This window comes from Ruditapes philippinarum, unplaced genomic scaffold (genome assembly GCF_026571515.1).
Source record: "Ruditapes philippinarum isolate M1 unplaced genomic scaffold, ASM2657151v2 ctg4029_1_1_1_1, whole genome shotgun sequence".
Lineage (NCBI taxonomy): Eukaryota > Metazoa > Mollusca > Bivalvia > Venerida > Veneridae > Ruditapes > Ruditapes philippinarum.
In genome coordinates, this window is record NW_026851882.1 from 48,810 (window position 1) to 69,308 (window position 20,499).

Consider the following 20,499-nt stretch of genomic DNA (forward strand, 5'->3'; position numbering starts at 1 on the left):
AGAAAGCAAAGATGACACAAAAAGATTCACTGCCGCAACACAAATTTTTATTTTGTAAAATTATAGCATATACAAACAAAGTGTTTTCACATAAAACATCATCATAAATTGCTGAAATTATAAAAAAAATCATGGGATAACATAATAACATCTAATGGACCGGGATACAAGAAATTAAATGCACATAGTCCTAACAGACAATATGTACTTTGGAATCTTAAAAGATGATACAGAAAGAAATGTTGCAAATGAAAGACAGGTATAAATCATGTAAGAAAACTTCATAACTGTGAACAGCTAGTGTATTTACCACAACATATAACCATTTATACCATAAATGGACTTGACCTCCTAAAATTTGGGAATAGTCTAAACTCCATTGCTAAAATCTGTGATTTTGATAAAATACAAACAAGAGGTCCAGTAAACTATGACAAGGAGAAGAGTTTTAATCTATGCTTTTGACCTTTACTTACTTTTAAGACAATCCAGATTTTCATTTGTTCAAATATGATTAATTTAACAATATCATGCAAGTTTCCCCCAGACTTACGGTCTTATACCTGGTTATGGTTTCTTGAAAATTAAACAGATAACCCCAGATGACCTACATGTATACTGGAATTGAGTCATCACCCAAAATTGTCACAAGATGTCAGGAAGACAAATTTCTTACAAAGACATTCTTCGCAAGTTTTATAGGACATAAAGAAACATGTCAACAAGATATTAATATGATTATATTAACTAATTTTTACCTAAGAAGAGCAAATAAAACATTCTGACAAAGTTTGATGACGATCCAGTCAAGAAATTTAACTTCACTGAATTGCAGACCACTAACAACTGACCAATGCTAGAATCTTGCCTTTGAGCTGTATATGTGCAGATGACCTTGAACTGTAGCCAATAAAACAGATGCTTAGACAACAGCATGTGCAAGCAGGCTAGCCTCGGTACCAGTAAACAAAGGGGAATTATTGCTACAATCATATGAAAAAAATCACAAAAAAACTAACCTAATGATAAGTATGTTTGATGGAAAATGCCCATATAGTACTGTAAACTAAGGCCTTCTAATACAAAAGCAATTAAGTATGATATTTTTGTAAGCTTTGTTTAACACACCAGACTTTGTGTTCTCAAAAAATGTTCCAACAAATTGTACACAAAAACACAATAAAACTGGAATTCTTTTAGGTTTCTTGGAATGATTTTACAGGTAATGGCTTGCACTCTCCATAAACTTTAACAAGATCTTCTTCCATTTTTTTCTTTTCCTCTTCTGTAGCAAAGCTTGATCTTACTGAGTTAAATATCTGGGAAAGTAAAGAAACAAGTTTACTTGTTATGGCCATTAACAAATCACTCTAGAATTTTACAGTTAAAATACTGAAAGTAATCTTGTTAGAATTGTATACTATTAAAATCTAACATGGTTTGATTAGTTTGTTGGCCTCCAACTTAATTTGTCAAAATTATGGCCAGAATGAACTGTGCTGTGACAAAAAATGCGAAGAGACCATTGAATGAGTTTGAGGAATCAAAATCCATTTTGGATCAACTGTAAAATGCCCATATTTTGGAAAAATAGTAATTTTTTTCTAAAATTTCATAAACATGCCATTTGAAGTACAATTTAATCAAGATATTATTTAATATTTCATCTATGAGGATAACAGTGGAAAATATTTGAGTTCTTAAATTTAATCCTCATCTTGATCCTGACCCTTAAATCTTTGTGAACACTCTGGTGAGCACAATATTGTTTTATTCAATGAATTCAGCATTGAACCTCTCAAATATATAATTCTATTTCACACTGTCATTGATATTCCTTTATTACATTAACTTATTGGATGAGATTTTGTCATATACGTACCTTTACATGTCTTTGTTTACTTGTAGGAATCTTGATATTTCGATTTCGAGTTAAGGTTTCTGTATACAAGTGATATCTTAAATGCATTGCATATTGTGATGTTGGATAAATGAAAATATTTCACCAATGTTCATTGTTATATATAATGTATCTGCTTTTTTGCTTGTTATTTGATTTGTATTTGATTTGTATATATGTTCATGCCATTCAATTTTGGAGGAAATAAAAGTATCTATCTATCTATCTATCTACCCCTGCCTTGTATTTCACAACTTACACCCCTTATGCACCCCTGCCTTGTACTTCACAAATTAAATCTCTAATGCTCCTACCTTGTTTTTCATAATTATGACCTTATGTTTCCTCTGTCTTGTATTTCACAACTAACACCCCTTATGCTCCCCTGCCTTGTACTTCACAAAATAAATCTCTTATGCTCACCCTACCTTATATTTCCCAAAAGATGACCCTAATGCTCCTCCTGGCTTGTACTTTACAATCAATTACTTTTATGCTCTCTCAGTGTCATTTTGATGGTCAAAGTAAGATTAAAAAAGAACAGTTACCCCTCGAATGATGTCATCATCTGTGAGTCCCATATCTTGAGCAAATTTATAATCATCTGTCAATGTATTCCCTAGTACTACTGGATCATCTGTGTTGATACCGTAGTTAATACCATCTTTCACAAACCTATCAAAACATGAAAGTAAATGTAATATAAATATACAAAAAGAATCACAAAATCTAATTAATTTCAAAGACATAATTGAGCCGTGTCACGACAAAACCAACATAATGGGTTTGCGACCAGCATGGATCCAGACCAGCCTGCCCATCGGCGCAGTCTGATCAGGATCCATGCTGTTCGCTATCAGTTTCTCTTCTTGTTAAAGGGTTTGTAAGCGAACAGCATGGATCCTGATCAGACTGCGCAGGCTGGTCTGGATCCATGCTGGTCGCAAACATACTATGTTGGTTTTGTCGTGACGCGGCTCATATACTTGAATCATCATGCCATGTCAGTTGGATTTAATGGCACATCCACATACATTGGTCAGCTATTTTGATGAAGGAAGACCTTTTCATGAAAAATTTTCCACTGGTTTGGAGAAATGTTTTAAACAAGAAGGAAGATGTTTGAGGCTTAACGTTTGTATTTTATTATTGAAATCCCTTAAACTTTTAATGAACTGTCCTAAATTCAAAGTAGATCAAATTAATTTAGTTAAAGTCACAAAGATACATAAAAGATCAAATAGGGAGTTTCCAGACTAAATAAATTATATCAGACTTTGGAAAAACTTCAATATTTTGTTAGTTTTGAGTACTGCATGATGATGTAACATCATTTTAACTTACTGTCTAAGGGGATGTTTTTGAATATCTTTATCACAAGCTTTAGTCATAATGCTGGATATAGGACAAGTCTCTAGATGAATCTGATTTTGTAATATAACATTGTATACGTCTGGGTGACCTATAGAACCATATCCATGCCCGATTCTTTCTGCACACATGTCCTCTAATGCCTGAAATAAAACGCTTATATTTTAGCACATAAATATGGAGTTGATTTTTGTCAGTGTCATATTAAGACAGTGGTTTATTATTGGAGACTGATTTATGAGTGTAGGGATAATATGTCCCATGTGATTTATGGCCAACATATCAACATAGAGTTTTAGGGTTTATATTTGCGTGTGATTTAATGTCAGCACACAATTTTTTTAAATTTGTATGTAAGTCTGCTAGTACATAAAAATTCGAGTTTTATGTGTAGGGACCAGATCACAAAAGTGTTAAATTGTGATCAAACAATGGCTTAATGTCAGAATAATCATGGTTTAACATATACATGTACATGTATTTAGAACTTTGCTCAGGCATATATGCCGTTATCATTTATATGATAATAATTGGACAATTAAAATGAAGTACATGACTGTACAAAGGGCACAGATTTTCATTGAACAGAAGCATATTTCACAAGAGAATAGCATCTAGTTTTCTCATTTGACAAAGAGATGAAAAATAGCCAATAATATACCTGCTTTACATTAGCAAAAGTTAGGAATCAGACACAAAGAACTTGCTTTGGAGCACAAGATTGAGTCAAGAGTCACTAACATTTTAACAGGTGTTTCACAACATAAGGAGACATTTAAGTATCTTCAACACAGCAAAAAATATATTTTAACATAGATACAGTACCCAAAAGTACTCAAGATTATGTTTATTCAATAAAATTTTTATTAGACAGCCTTATGTACAAGAACAATAATATATCTTCGATTACCTCCTGAACAGCCTTGTATGTCCCTATTTCTCCAGCATGGACTGTTCGTCGTATACCCCACTTGGCAGCTTCCTAGTTCAAATAAACAATAATGCTAATCTAAATACACAGATACACTAACATACATAGCAAGGGAGGCAACCATCTTTTGGTTTTACATAGACATCTGTAGAATATAATTCAGAAATAGGTTGTATAATATAACATAATATAATATAATTTTTTAATATTAAAGATACAAGTAGCCTTCAGTATGTCTAATATCAGTAATTTGTTACATATAACAGACTTTATTCAACTTGCCTATAGATATTTTTCAATATGTACTTGACTGTGCTTGGGACATGTACATTTTTTGTAAGTACTATATCTATATTTTTACTGAAATGCTTGCTTGTGTTCACTTATTTGCCTGAAATGATTGCTTGTGTTCACTAATTTACCTGAAATACTTGCTTGTGTTCACTATATATACACCTGAGATGCTTGCTTGTGTTCACTTGTTACCTAAAATGCTTTTTTGTGTTCACTATTTACCTGAAATGCTTGCTTGTGTTCACTATCTACCTGAAATGCTTGCTTGTGTTCACTTTTTACATGAAATGCTTGCTTGTGTTCACTATTTACCTGAAACGCTTGCTTGTGTTCACTTTTTACATGAAATGCTTGCTTGTGTTCACTATTTACCTGAAATGCTTGTTTGTGTTCACATTCATTAATCTCCTTGCCTGGTACAAACTCCTGACCAGCCAGATCAATTCCCACAACACCTTTACATTTGTACCATTTACACAGATTTACTACCTCCTTTGACCATTCTATATAAATACATATTAATATACACAATGTATAATTTTGTTAGTTGCAAAATGAAATAAAAGTTAACACATACATGTAATTGTTTTAAATACTATTAACCTCCATTTACTGTTTTTGTGGGACAGTAATTAAGGGCAATCAGTTTAAACATTACTTGAAATGCATCTTTAATTTGCCACAGAAAATATTTGTGTTTGCTAAATTTTTGACATAATTTTCTCTTTTTTGCCTTGAAGTCAGTACACTGTCAATAGTAAGAAACCAAGGAAATTAACTTAAGAGTCTGCCATAAGAAAAAGCTTAGTCCAAATAATTTGACTTGTCAGTCATTGAAATAATTTTTGGATGGGCAATGTCCTCAAAGTATGAAAAAGCAGTCTGTAAAATGGGTCAAACCATTCATGTCTAAATTAATTTGGCAATCTGGGCTTGGGTAACAATTGAATACTTGAGGTGTGAATTTTTAATAAGTATAGTACAGACTGTATTATTATAATTGAAATAAATTTGTATCAAGCCAAGGGTATTAAGATACCTTGTCTTATTGACAAAGTTGAAAAAAAATTAACTAAATAAAGCAAACAGTAGTTGTGTAATAGTCGGGCACACTACCTGGTCTATGAGTCATGCAGCAAAGTATAGTGTTTACTTTGACATCAAAATCTCTCATCCCACGTGCTAGAGCCTCGTTTACAGTCTCTACGACATCATGTGGTGTAAACGTGCCTGGTGTCGTAGTAAATGCTGGGTCCTTCAAGGAATTTGACAGTAGATGGGGTGAATAACGTACCTCCATATACTTGATTTTATGTTTGGCACAGTCTTCACATAACTCATATGCAATTCTCTCAACCGCCTTTTTATAACCGCTTTAAAAAAATGAAAAATATCAAATATCAGTATTTTCATATTTATTCACTACATACTTAAGGTTATAAAAGCAACAGTATTATAATACAAGTTTCCTATAGCATCTTAATTATGGCAAATTAACAGATCAAATATACATGTACATCAAAATACAAAATAAGCCTTTGACATGGCAAAAGCTCTGTCAATTCAACCATCTTGTGAATACATGTACTTGCTAATGTAAAGTTCCAAAATTTGAAGCAGGAGAATAAACATTCTTCTCTAGATTTCCATTTTTGACCACTTAATCAGATCTGATATTCAATTCGTTGAAACACAAGGTTAATAAAGACACATTTCAGAGTAAAATACCTCCTTTATTGTGGCCATTTTTGAGATCAGGGGCATGACTAATACGGCTTACATAATGATCCACTAGCAAAGCTTATGCCAAATGTATAAGCCCCCAATGCATTAATTGTAGTTTTACAAAAGTGGCCTTAATTGTATTTTTCTGTACAAGTCTATATAAACTTAGTGGGTACTAGATGTGGCAGGATTTACACAGCTTTTGTAGAGCACCACAAGGCATTGTCACATGCCAAATTTCTATACTCTGAGCAGTTCCTGAGAAGAAGATTTTTAAATATTTCATTTTTAAAGTCCCTGGACCTATTTAAGCATCATACTTGAACCATTTCCAAGTATGTCACTTTTACAGAGGACCCCTAAGCATCATTCCTGTGAAGTTTGGTTTAAATCCATCAAGTACCTATGGAATTATTGCTTAAAGCTGCAGGCCCCCAGATGAGCCAAAATATTTCAAGAAAAAAAAACAATATTGAAAAAATGTATTAAAATTTTATGAAAGGTAAAAACATTCAGGATCTAAGTGAAATCTTACATGTTATGTGTGGTTTAAGACAGCTGTTGCAGTATTTTATCACCATATTTCTACTGTGTTACTAACACAGAAAGGGCTGTTTTTGCATATGTTTACAACTTTTTGGAAATTTTCTTGGAATATAACAACCGATTGCAGTATGTAAATTGCTTTATTTGTTACTCTCAAAATAATTTACTTTTAAATACATTTTAAAAAAATTATGAAAATTAACATGAATCTGGAGTCATGCTGCTTTAAAGAAACTATGGACAATGACATAAGGGGGACAAAATGTCATCACAAAAGCTCACCTAGGAGTATATTAAAGTGCTCAGGTAAGCAAAAAAAAAAAAAACAAAAACAACAAGTGCAACAAACCAACCTGATAATTGGCATGAAATAACTAAAAGAAGTAAGAAATCTCTCGAGACTACTAGGTTCTACAAGGATAACGTCTCTGTTTAATTCTTCTGCTGTCTTATGAGGTAGATCATCTAACATCCCTCTCTCTCTGTAATATATACAAACATGACTCTGACATAATATAATCAATTCTTAACTGTATCCTAAATCCTAGGATATAAGATCAACATTAATTCAAACTTATGACTGTTTCAATAAACATATTTATTATTAAAGATGTTAAGACTAAATAAATGAAATCCTTTCTCTTGAGAAAAGTTTGGAATTACAATCAGATGGTACATGTAGGTGTCTTAAACTGCAACATTTAATGTTCATCTGCATTGCTATTCAGGAATTGAAGGAGTAATTTCAAGGGAGTCATAAGTAAAGACATGTTCTTTGAAACGCAAAATAGTCTCAGTTTTGATTCTTAATTTAGATTCAGATTTCAGACTTGCTATGAAATGCAGTCCTGATTTCTTAAGTCACAGAATCACAGGGCACAGGAAATCACTTAATGTCTTTTTGTCATAATTTTATCAAAATGTTCCTTTTTGTATTAGAAAAAAAAAACAACCAAAAAAACTTTCCCTGTTTCCCATTAATAGACCCATAATGACAGGACAGCTACCTAGATCTCATGTGGTGCCTATATCACCTTTTTACTTCATTTTTAAGGCATGTTAATTGCTGTAATAGAATCTTCACCAACAAAACTATGCAGGGCATATACTGTACCCATAATTATAGAGAAGAAGTCAATTCAGAATATAATTTCTAAAGATATCTGTGTATTGTGTAGGTTCTGGAATAAAATTAACTAAGGTCTTCAGCGTACCCGTTTATATACTATGACATGACATTTAATGCCAAAATATTAATAAGCGGCTTTAAAAGTTTTGGAAGCCAGAACTACTCAGTTAATGATTTCTCTTTACAAGGGAGGTCATCCAATGCATTCTTTCAAATTCAGATAATGACTCCATATAGCTGATACGGCTGATTTTCTAACATACATTTTTCTGCTGTATTCGCTTGCAAAAAAAGTCAGACAATGTGTTCACAGGTATAGGACATGTCACATTCCTGGTAGCAGTGCCGGGTACCACAATGATTATTTTGTTGGGGTTATTATGAAATCGATATTCAGCAACATAATTAAAATATTCCAGACAAACGCTGTGTATCAAGGCTCTTTCCGTCAATGTCCGTCAATGTTCGGATAAGGAGCATGAAAAATGGACCAGTAATCGAAATGTAAGGATATCTTTGTGACATAAGAATGTTATCTTTAAGAGGCCACCGCAAATAGCAGTGTCCCATACCAGCAACAACAGGCAGCTTATCAGCTATCATTATTACACAATGTACAATTCACAATTTGTACAGATTTATAGTGCAATAAAATAGAGGATGCACTTTGATATTAATGGACTTCAAATCAAGCCCCCCCCCCCCCAAACTCCCCCAGAAATTATTTTGATGTTAAAGTGTGCAAACACTTATGGTTACCATTTGTTAATTTAAGAATGATATATGGCATCAAAACAAAATTTAAATAAAAGATACTGATAAGATAAAAGCTGGTTATGGCTCGCTTTAAAATATCAGCTCAGTCAGATTTCACAGAGAAGTCACCATGGTACCTTATCAATATCACAGGCCATCACATATTGGACCAGTCTCCAAACACAACCACACAGTCCCCTGTGCCTGTCCAAAAGTCAAAACCCCCTCCCAAAACTATATACCATAAACTATACATTATCATATAGTCACCGACTTTTTGCCTAAGCCAAAAGTCACCTCATAGTAAAGCTTCAAGGATGGGAAATATAACATTATATTACTTTATATTACAGCTGATGTTATATTTCCCATCCTTGAAGGTGAGTCATCCTTGATCAAAGTCGTTCCGCACGACATTAATGTTGTTTGTGGTACTTTTATTTCTTTCTATTTGTTTTTTTTCTAGTTTGGTGGTTCTAGTATTACTTATTTGAATACTGTATAGTCACCCTAAGGAAATGTTGCTTTTTTAATTTATTTTTTTTACCGCTTATCTGTGATATGCAGGTTTCATAACCTCAGATCCCATTTCAAAGTTCCATTTTTAGTTTCCCCCTTTGTTTACTTGTCTATGCCACATACAATTTTTACCTGGGACCCTTACTTCGCTTTTCATGGCTCTTTTACCTGGGACCTTTACTTCGCTTTTCATGGCTCTTTTACCTGGGACCTTTACTTCGCTTTTCATTGCAGGGCACTAATGTGTCACATGCATGGAAGGTTCCATGCTAACCTCCGTATGAATACATCGGTTAAAGCTTGTGTTAGGTAGCGTGTAGTCTAGCTACATATATACGATACATCAATAGCTCAATCAAACCGAGTCTGCAATATTTTCAGTTTTGCCGTTTTGGGCATATTTTAGGTACTACATGTATTATTTCCTCTTGCCAACTTTTTAAACCGAAATGTCCAGCAAGATGGTCATTTCGCAAAGCTTTGTTAAGCTTGACTTAGTGCGTTAATCGTCCTGATTGTATGTAATATCAACATAATTTCTACCTGGTTCATACAGATTTAACCTTTAAATAGGTGCACGAGACTATCCATATTTGTGGCCTATAGATTGCTTATCTATCTTAACTACAGTACTGTTATGACATTTTCCAGGTGTCAAATCCTGACACCACTTTGCCCGCCCTTGCGTTCTTTAACATTATAACAGGAGTTTGACGTTCAAATCCAACAAAATTCAATCAATACATGTTCTGAATCGAAATTTGATGGTCAACGGTTTTTAGTTTGGACTAGTCCCAACTAGTGCACTAACAAACCCGAAATTTCCAACCATACAGGGTAACGCCCACTGCAGTGACGTTTCATCACCACTATATATGCTATATTGTATTCTAACATTTTTAATTAATTCATGTTAAAGTTGAATTAAAACATGTTTTATCATTGACATTGACACAGATGCCACAATGGTGTTGCAATGATAAAAGTGACTTAATTATAGCTGACAAGGGCTTCGTAAGGTGGGACTAGCCTTTAACCCCCGACGAACCAAATGTCTGTTCTTTTGACCATTGACTTAACGATAACTAATAAAACAAATACGGTTTCCCTTTTTGGAAAAACAGAAAATAAACATGTTTTGAATTCAAGATATTTGTTACTTACTTAGCAATATCTATAACTGTTTCCGGCCGCACGGCGCCATCGAGATGCACGTGTAATTCTACCTGTAAATATCAACAAATCGGTTGAATGAATAGAAAAAAAATGTTCACCGATCTTTTTAGTACAGTAAAGTATGACTACGCTATCATTTGCCCCGGGAACCGTAACAAAATGTGGCAAAAGGGTTACTGATTTCTCAAAAATCATAAAAAAATTAACCTAAAGTCGGTGGTTCTCTTCAGTTGCCCCCGCGCTTAAAATAATAGCCAACTTATCAACAGATGTTTTCCTTCAACAAAAAAGAAAATATTGCAAGTTTTGTGTGACTTTAAATACTAACACAAAAATTAGAAACTACTAAAAATAAAAAAAATAAAAAAATAACATGGCCGTTGAGTTTCAGTAATATAATAATCGAGAAAACGTTACTGTTTTTTTTTTCAAATCCTGTTTCTGAAAGACTACAAGAATATACTGTTTTTTACCGTTCATGATCATATCAACAGATAAAGAGATGATTTACTAGTCAAATCATTAATTTTATTCTGTTGTTTATTTGTAACAACTCTGAGAAAGTCATCCGTTTATCACCTCATGTTATTTCCTTCCTGAATTCCTACACACACAGAGACTATAGGAGACTGTTTTTTTTAATTCATTGTGCAGCGTTGTACTGTCAGTATTTACCAGTCAGTGTAATCTATCAGTATTTACTGAACACGCTAATCTTTTAGTATTTACTGTGCTACAGTACTCGCTTATCTGTCAGTAAGTATATTACACGCTTATCTGTCACTATTCACAGTACTCGCTTATCTGTCAGTATTTACAGTTCTCACTTATCTATCAGTATGTGTAATGCACATTTATCTGTCGGTTTTACCATGTACGCTAAAAAGCCAGTATTAATCATGCAAGGCTTAAGTCCATCCGTCAATGTCAGTATTTACCATGCATGCACGCTTATCTGTCAGTTCTAATCATGCACACTAGTCTGTCAATGTCAGTATTCAACATGCATGCTTATCTGGCAGTATTTATCACGCACGCTAATCTGTCAATGTCAGCATTTAACATGCATTCTTATCTGGCAGTACTCATCATGTACGCTAACATGGCACTGTCAGTATGCAACATGCATGCTTATTTGGCAGTACTTTTCATGCACGCTAACATGTCACTGTCAGTATGCAACATGCATGCTTATCTGGCAGTACTTATCAAACACACTAATCTGTCAATGTCAGTTCTCAACATGCATGCTTATCTGGAAGTACTTATCATGCACGCTAACATGTCACTTTCAGTATGCAACATGCATGCTTATCTGGCAGTACTTATCACGCACTCTAATCTGTTTATGTCAGTATTAAACATGCATGCTTATCTGGCAGTACTTATCATACACACTTATCTGTCATTGTCAGTATGCAACATGCATGCTTATCTGGCAGTATGTACCATGTACGCTTCTCAGTCGGTATTTACCATGCACGCTAATCTGGCAGTATTTACTGTGAACGCTTATTTGTCACTGTCAGTATTCAACATGCATGCTTATCTGGCAGTACTTATCATGCACGCTAATCTGTCAATGTCAGTACGCAACATGCATTCTTATCTGGAAGTATTTATCATGTACGCTAATCTGTTAATGTCAGTATGCAACATGTATTCTTATCTGGCAGTGAGTACCACGCACGCTTCTCAGTCGGTATTTTGTTTGTTTGTTTGTTTCATTTTACGCCTTTTCCAACAGTATTCATATACCATGCACGCTAATCCGGTAGTATTTACCGTACACGGCCCTCGGTCAGTATTTACCGTACACTCTTGTCAGTATTTACCATGAAAATCCATCTGTCATTCTGATTAGGAATTAAATAGTCAATGTTCATGTTCTTGTTCTATTTTACCTATTTTCATTAAAGTAAATAATCTTTAATTGTTCAAATAACTTTTCTTCAAGTTAACCTTGTTCAGAAATCTTGATTCAAGTCGCAAATTTTCAAGTTTAAATGTACCTTGTACGGAAACCTTTTATTAAATTCGGCAATCAGTTTCGCCTCCTCTTCTGGCTCCATAAACTCCATGATTCCTTCCAATGAGCCTCGCTGGTAGAGTTCGAACCTCGAATATGCACCTGTTTGATTGAAAAAAAAAAATGCAAATTATTGGGAAAAAACGTCCTTTACTTCATTAATTTTTCAAACGTAATCAACAAAAATTACAAAAACAGACTTTTGTGATTAAAGTATCATTCTTGCATCGCAAACATACATGTACATTAATTTAATTAATGATTAAAATCACGCAAGCACGTGTCGTTGCTGCACTCTTTTAATAATCGAAACTCTAAGCGTCATGTACACCCGGTATTTTTATAATCAAAACAAGCTGCCAAATGACATCGCACCAGCACGTGAAAAGCATGACAAAACCGATTTCTTCTCGTAACAAGAGCTGTCGGTAGGACAGCATGCTCGACTATTCTTAGTGCTTGATAGTAAAAAAAATGCCTGATACAGTTACCTCCTCCTGTTTACAGGTTGGGGTCATGATGGTGAACAAGTGTGCAAAGTTTCAAAGCCATATGTCAATGGACTTTGAAAATATTTGAACTATTACAAAAACTTTAACGTAAATTCTAAGTCGAAAAAGGGGCATAATTCTGTCAAAATGCTTGATAGAGTTACCTCATCCTGTTTACAGGTTGGGGTCATGATGTTGAACAAGTGTGCAAAGTTTCAAAGCCATATGTCAATGGACTTAGAAAATATTTGAACTATTACAAAAACTTTAACGTAAATTCTAAGTCGAAAAAGGGGCATAATTCTGTCAAAATGCTTAATAGAGTTACCTCCTGCTGTCTACAGGTTGGGGTCATGATGTTGAACAAGTGTGCAAAGTTTCAAAGCCATATGTCAATGGACTTTGAAAATATTTGAACTATTACAAAAACTTTAACGTAAATTCTAAGTCAAAAAAGGGGCATAATTCTGTCAAAATACTTGATAGAGTTACCTCCTCCTGTCTACAGGTTGGGGTCATGATGGTGAACAAGTGTGCAAAGTTTCAAAGCCATATGTCAATGGACTTTGAAAATATTTGAACTATTACAAAAACTTTAACGTAAATTCTAAGTCGAAAAAGGGGCATAATTCTGTCAAAATGCTTGATAGAGTTACCTCCTCCTGTCTACAGGTTGGGGTCATGATGGTGAACAAGTGTGCAAAGTTTCAAAGCCATATGTCAATGGACTTTGAAAATATTTGAACTATTACAAAAACTTTAACGTAAATTCTAAGTCGAAAAAGGGGCATAATTCTGTCAAAATGCTTGATAGAGTTACCTCCTCCTGTCTACAGGTTGGGGTCATGATGGTGAACAAGTGTGCAAAGTTTCAAAGCCATATGTCAATGGACTTTGAAAATATTTGAACTATTACAAAAACTTTAACATAAGTGGTTACGCCGACGCCGACGCCGACGCTCGGGTGACTGCAATAGCTCTACTTATTCTTATCGAATAGTCGAGCTAAAAATCAAATGACGAGACGCAAAATTACCGATTCAGAATGCATTTTTTATGCAAGAATAGCGCTAGAGTGCAATTTTTTTTTGCATTAACATTTGGATAAGCCCTCAGACAAACATTAACTCTTTCGCCCTTCATACTCTGGCTTTGAACGGTTTGAATGGCTGTACTTGTACAGATGATACATCGTCGAAACCATAGGCACTTGGTTTCGGGATAAAAAACCTTTTGAAGGGTTTGTAGGACTCAAATTTGATTGAATGTGACGATTTTTTAACGTAGATGTCTCGATTCTAAATTCGACATTTTTCCGATATTACTAATATCGGAAAAATGTCGAACTTAGAATCGAGACATCTACGTTAAAAAATCGTTACATTCAATCAAAGTTGAGTCCTACAAACCCTTCAAAAGGCTTTTTATCCCGAAACCAAGTGCCTGTGGTCGAAACCCACGTAACAAATTCTGTATATACTACATTTAATTTACATGTTTACAGTAAATAGCCTGGGTTACCGATGATGCAGATGATAATGCCGTGGCCGAGTGGTTAAGGTCGTTGACTTTAAACCACTTGACCTTTACCGCTGTTAGTTTGAATCCCGACAGTGACTTTGGATTATTTCATGTGAGGAAGCTATCCAGCTAGCTTACGGAACGTCGGAGGTTCTACGCAGGTGCCCGTTCTAGCCTGAAATAATGCACGGAAGGGCACCTGGGGTCTTCCTCCACCAGTAAAGCTGGAACGTCGCGATATGGCATATACTGTGTTAATGTGACTAAAACCCAAACAAACAGATGATAATACACGCAAAACTTGCTTTTACCTTATAAATCTATTGAGCTATATAATTTGTCGTTTTTGTATTACCAAATATCGCACTGGATCCCTTCTCTGATGTGTTCCGTTTGGACAGTCGTGATTTTTAATTTAGTCTATTACCGCGATGCACGATGGTACGATGGTGAAAACGCGATGGCACGATGGTACGATGGTGAAAACACGATAGTACGCTGGTGAAAACCCGATGGTACGATCGTGAAAACGCGATGGTACGATGGTGAAATCGCGATGGCGCGATAGTATGATGGTGAAAACGCGATGTTACGACGCGTTTTCACCATCGTACCATCGTGATTTCACCATCGTACAATCTTGCCATCGCGTTTTCACCATCGCTACATAAAAAGTCACGAAAGTCCAAACGGAACACCATATAAGAGGAAGTACTCAAATTTGAACTTTAAAATTTACTGTATCCTCATGTATTGCCTGTACAAATATTTGATGACATATTGTTAACATTTAAAGTTTAAATTACCCGTCGGTGATTTAATGCCTAGGTCACAAATAAAACGGGCGCCGTCCGATTAAACGATTTTTATAAAAATCGGCCGATTTTTTGATGTCGTGGACGCCGGGCGATTTTAAATCTGATACCTTGCGTGGTCACGAATGAAACAGTCGTCGGCCGATTTTTGCCGAGTGGATTTTACAGAAAGAATTGAACGGATCAGGCGGTCGCCGCCCGATGTCCGTACGGCGCCTGTGCGATTTAAAAGTGAATCGGACGGTTTCCGCGCGGGCGCCGGGCGACAATGACTTTACATTTAATGACATCCTATATAAATCAGCCAGTTGTAATTATGCCAGCAAAGAAGTAAGCTGCCAAACCCAAGGGGAAGGCCAAGGAGTTGGTCCGTGTTGTTGACAACGAGTCACCAACGGCCAGTATCGAGGCCGTAGAAGGCGAAAATCAATCAGACATTCGCATGGACATTGAAGAAAAAATTCATGTTTACTAGTATTCAAAAGAAATTCACAAATATATTTTTGAGGCAATTACAACTTCTTCAAGCTGAAATTACAACAAACACAAGCAGCCCGGTCGCCGGATGACAAAACGATGACCGCCCGGTGCCTGTACATGAATCGTCCAGGTACCGGGCGATAATCGTTTGACTACTTAGCTCTATTCAGGCACCGGGCGGGGCCCGGCCGATGTCCGCCCGGACGCCTTTTAAATCGGACGCTGTTTTAGTAGAACAAAAAATCGCCCGATCAAAAAAATCATCGCCCGGTCGCCGCCCGGCTACCGAACGATGTCCGCTCGATGATATTTATACTCAGTGACCCCAAAAATTATCGTCCGGCCGCCGTTAGCTTTTAAGTATTACTTAAAACTCGAAGGCGGCCGCCCGATGAGCAAAATTTTCAGCTGCTGCCGTCCGATAGTCACTGCCGCCGGACGGACGCCGGCCGATATTGCGATTTTTTAGAGAAACAGACGCCGCCCGGCGGCATTTTCTTATTTGTGACCTAGGCATAAGTTGCTTAACATGTATACCTAACCACAGGGACATTTTTGTGGTCGTGTTGCAAAATACATATATAAACTTGTATGTTAATGGCACGTTATTTTAAGTGCATTCTGTTTGCTTTTGTAAATAGATTAATACACTCTTTTTATTATAATATGAGATGCTATGAAAACAAAGTTATAAACGGCAACAAATAAGGTGTTTAAAGTTATTGTATTCAAATTAATTGCAATTTACAAGAGTGATTTCATATTTTGAAAAGTATGTTAACGGTTGTGGGTCTATTAACGGCATGTTAAAGCCCGGTATCCCTAGTCAACTTCCGTACAGTACGACGTAATTAGACGCAACTCACGTGACGTCAGTCATCAAGCAATGACGGTACCGAATTTCCATATGCTTACCACTGCTATTGAGCTACATGTATATTATATGTGTGGTGCTTGATAAGTATAAAAAATCATGTTATAAAGCGGGATGCGATACGATGAGAGAAAATAACATCTTTACTGAGGTACGTTGGTAATTTTTTGTAAACAAAAAACAACTGAGACATATTATGAAGTTCAAAGGAGCACAAATCTCAGTTATATTTCTTTCTCTTCAAATTGCGAATGTCTCAATCTTAATCATCTTGTCTTCTGTCTAGTTAACGTTGTAACATAATACGTTAACACAAGTTTAGTATATACCTTCAAGTTTTTGTTCATTCATCATTATAGAAAAGAATTTAACCTCACTAGTACAGACAAGAAGGGCGTTCCTGTATTAACATTTGTATAGGTGTATTCGTTTTTGAATATTTTCATACTTTTGTTGTGAAGCATATAATCATAAATCTTGAATATAAATAAACTATAGTTTTCGCCATGTTTCATTATGCACATTTAATGAACTTACTACAAGTCCTTGTGGTGTAAGGGGGTCAAATTCCCGATATTTAGACCTGAGATTTGATAGATTATGCATAAATATCATATAACATCCAAAAGGTTTCGATATCAATTAACGAATTTTTTTATGTAATATCAATCAACAAAAGTAACTCATGACTACCCCATCCCACCGATCCCTTCTGAGGGGAAACTACATGTAGTAAAATGCTTTACTCTCAATGGAATATACATTAACACATTTTCAATGGGTCAGACATAAAACATGTTACTTAAATGGCCGTTATTTATACAACACTAGGTGTCCAGAAATGATTTTCAAATACGTTTGACAAGCAGTAGCCAAATATTGTTAATAATCAGTGACATAAAATTTATAAAAATATATAATAAATGTAACAGACCCGGTCGTACTTTAGGCAATATCAGTCTCCAAAAACTCATACTTTATTATTATATTATATCCGTTGTACAAGAATCTTATTAAACAATAGAAGTTGAAAGTTGAATCAGAATGGTAAATCTTGGGTTTGTACACTTAAATATTAATATATAGGACGGTGGCACTAATGAAAATGTGCTTATACATACATTAGAATATTGATGGATATAACACGTAAATATCTTTGATATTTAATCTATTCGTCTTCTTCTCAAAACAATTAACGGATTAAGACACGTGCGTACGTGATAAGCTCACATATTTTACTTCATATATCTACAGATCTATGCTAAGAAGTATAATTATTCCACGTACCTGTTTAAACCGTCCACAATTATATTTGTATTGTGTATTGAAATACTCCTTATATCCGATGTCGATCCTATTTCAACAGTTGTCAAATTTAAAAATTGCATATAATTTCCTGTACTTTAAATGTATTTCCTGTACTTAAAATGTGTTAAACTTTGTATTGATTGAAGCAGTGGTAATTTAAAACTGGTAAAACTATGTTACGCAATGTGTATAAATATATTACTTCTTTGCAGTTTGTACCGTATTAGTACATATAACAACAAAAGCTACCTGAACTTAGCTAGAAAATAAATAAATGCCCTTGGAATGGTGCCAGGCAATGTCAAATAGATCCGTGAATGTCGAGGTGAAATAATTTCTCAATGACAGAATTATCGATTCTTAACCATCCTTTAACAGCACGGCTATTTATATGTAGTTATTATTTAACCGCACCGGAATTTCCTATGCAAGTTTAGGAATTTTCGCACTCAAGAAAACTAGATCACTGTGTTGAGAACCTACTGACTCAGATATACTATACTATACAAATGTGGTGGTCTATTTATAGATTACTGATTGATATATCAATATAATGGCATTTTGTTACATTCACAAATTTACAAGTTGTATGAAATAAATCGATTGGAATTGATCTGTTGACTCAAATCGTCCCACGTTATGTTTACATGTACATGTATATCGGTAAATAAAAACACATTTATCGACACAGTCATTCAGATATCTCGCGTAAATGTTTACCAGTTTAGAGTAATACATCAGTAACTTACCTTGTCTGCACGTGTTAACTGAACGAGATAAGATAATCAAATCATATCACATTTAGGCAAAACAACTTATTCTTGCGGCTCTTAACACTTCATGCTGTTGATCTTTACATTTTTTGGTTTTAATTTTCTGTTCTAATAATATGCCTTTAGAACAAGTAAATTGGTAAATGTTAAAATCCAGTAATATCGTCACACTAAGAATATCATCCTGACATACGTTTACAATATTGACAAAGCTTCTTTGATCTTAGATATCCATATTACTCGTTACGATGATGTGTAAAATGGTAGAAAAACAACAACAAGAATAATATGCTTTGTGATCCAAAATTGTTTTTATTCATTATACATGTATAGGAAAATATGTAAAATAAACTGTAGATGTATATGTTTTATTGATATACCTATTTTAAGTCTTATTATTAATGGTGCAATGTTAACAGGAAGATAGATTGTGTAAATTTAAAAACAAAATGCCGAAATGCCTAAAACACCAAAGCCGACAACATCCCTATATCAGCAGGCCAAAGGGTCTTTTTGCCTTGAAATATTGGAGCCATGTCACGTGAATAGTCATTAAATAATTTATATATTAAACTTGGATATCAATGATATTTATAGCAATATTGGTTTTTTCTAACTGTTATTCGAATGAAAAAAAGAAAGATTTTCTGTAACATTATTATGATGAATTATCAAAAATGTGTAAAACTTTTTGTATAAAAAAACAGTTAAGATAGTATGAATAGTGTCTATATATAAATATTTCCCTGTTACTAAGATAATAATGTCCAAAAAATACACAATGATGTGTGGGCTGTCAGACTAACCATCTTTTGAAAAAGAAAAATGAATGAAAATTAGGAAATATAACAAACCAGTGATTATAATGTACATGTACCCTGACGTAGGGTATGATAAAAAATGTATCTTTAAAGATTAAGTGTTTTCTTAAAATGTAATTAAATGACCAATATCTTGTTTCTTGGAATTTTTATGAATACATGGATGATTGGATGATAAAATGAGATGAGATTTTTTTTTGGTAAGTATCATCATATATACTTATTATAGATTTGATACTTGTTTTTCGTGGTTTTATGTATTTTTTTGTTCAAGGCAGATGCTATTCATCACGGTCAGGTTGTTAACATAATTATGAATGAAAATTTAAACTTTATTGTAAAAAAAAACAAAAAAAAAACAACAAAAATAGTAAGATAGTCCGGAAATATTTTTTTGTTGTTGAGATTAGGATGTCCAAAAATATACTTATGATCTAGGTGCGCTTTCTTACTAACCAGATTCTAAATATGAAAATAAAGAAACTTAGAAAATATAACAAATCAGTGATTGAAATTTACACGTAGGGTATGATAAGAAATGCATTTTTAAAGATGTGGAGTTTTCTTAAACCTTAAGGAAAAGACCAATGCCTTGTTTCTTGGAGTTTTTAGATGAATACATGGATGATTGGATGATAAAATGAGATGAGATTTTTTGGTAAGTATCATCATACTTGACGTTGATAAATCAAGGTCAAAATGTAGATTTGATACTTGTTTTTCGTGGTTTTATGTTGTTTTTTCTTTTGTTCAAGGCAGATGATACTCATCATGGTCAGGTTGTCAAAAAGATTTTAAAACAAAGATGTTATTTTTAATTAAGGAAGATGAATGTAAACTTTATAAAGTTAATCATTTCGATAAAATAATGTATCGATATTTTATTGATTCTGAAAATAGTGCTAAAATATAACTAATGTGTTGAAATTTCACAGAATTTGGTCAAGTGAAAATTTAACATGACTAAGAGCGAAATGATATTAACTTGTTTAGTTCAAAAATGAAGAAAGCAAAGACAAACTGAAAATAAATACTTATCT

The 20,499-nt window shown here is 34.2% G+C and overlaps 1 protein-coding gene across 2 annotated transcripts; it reads right to left on the reverse strand.

Moving 5' to 3' along the window:
- Window positions 1-25: 25 nt before the first annotated feature.
- LOC132741906 (adenosine deaminase-like) lies at window positions 26-18,059 on the reverse strand. Of its 2 annotated transcripts, none has more exons than XM_060730184.1 (10): window positions 17,845-18,059; window positions 12,360-12,478; window positions 10,336-10,397; window positions 7,121-7,249; window positions 5,613-5,869; window positions 4,869-4,999; window positions 4,182-4,253; window positions 3,245-3,414; window positions 2,449-2,575; window positions 26-1,319 (listed from the first exon to the last, which is right to left on the reverse strand). In XM_060730184.1, the coding sequence occupies exons 2-10, from the start codon at window positions 12,426-12,428 to the stop codon at window positions 1,197-1,199; spliced, it is 1,140 nt and encodes a 379-aa protein (XP_060586167.1). In that variant the 5' UTR covers window positions 12,429-12,478; window positions 17,845-18,059; the 3' UTR covers window positions 26-1,196. The 2 variants fall into 2 exon arrangements, with proteins under 2 accessions (XP_060586167.1, XP_060586159.1); XM_060730176.1 differs by lacking the exon at window positions 17,845-18,059 and adding an exon at window positions 17,492-17,546.
- Between the last annotated feature and the right edge of the window lie 2,440 nt (window positions 18,060-20,499).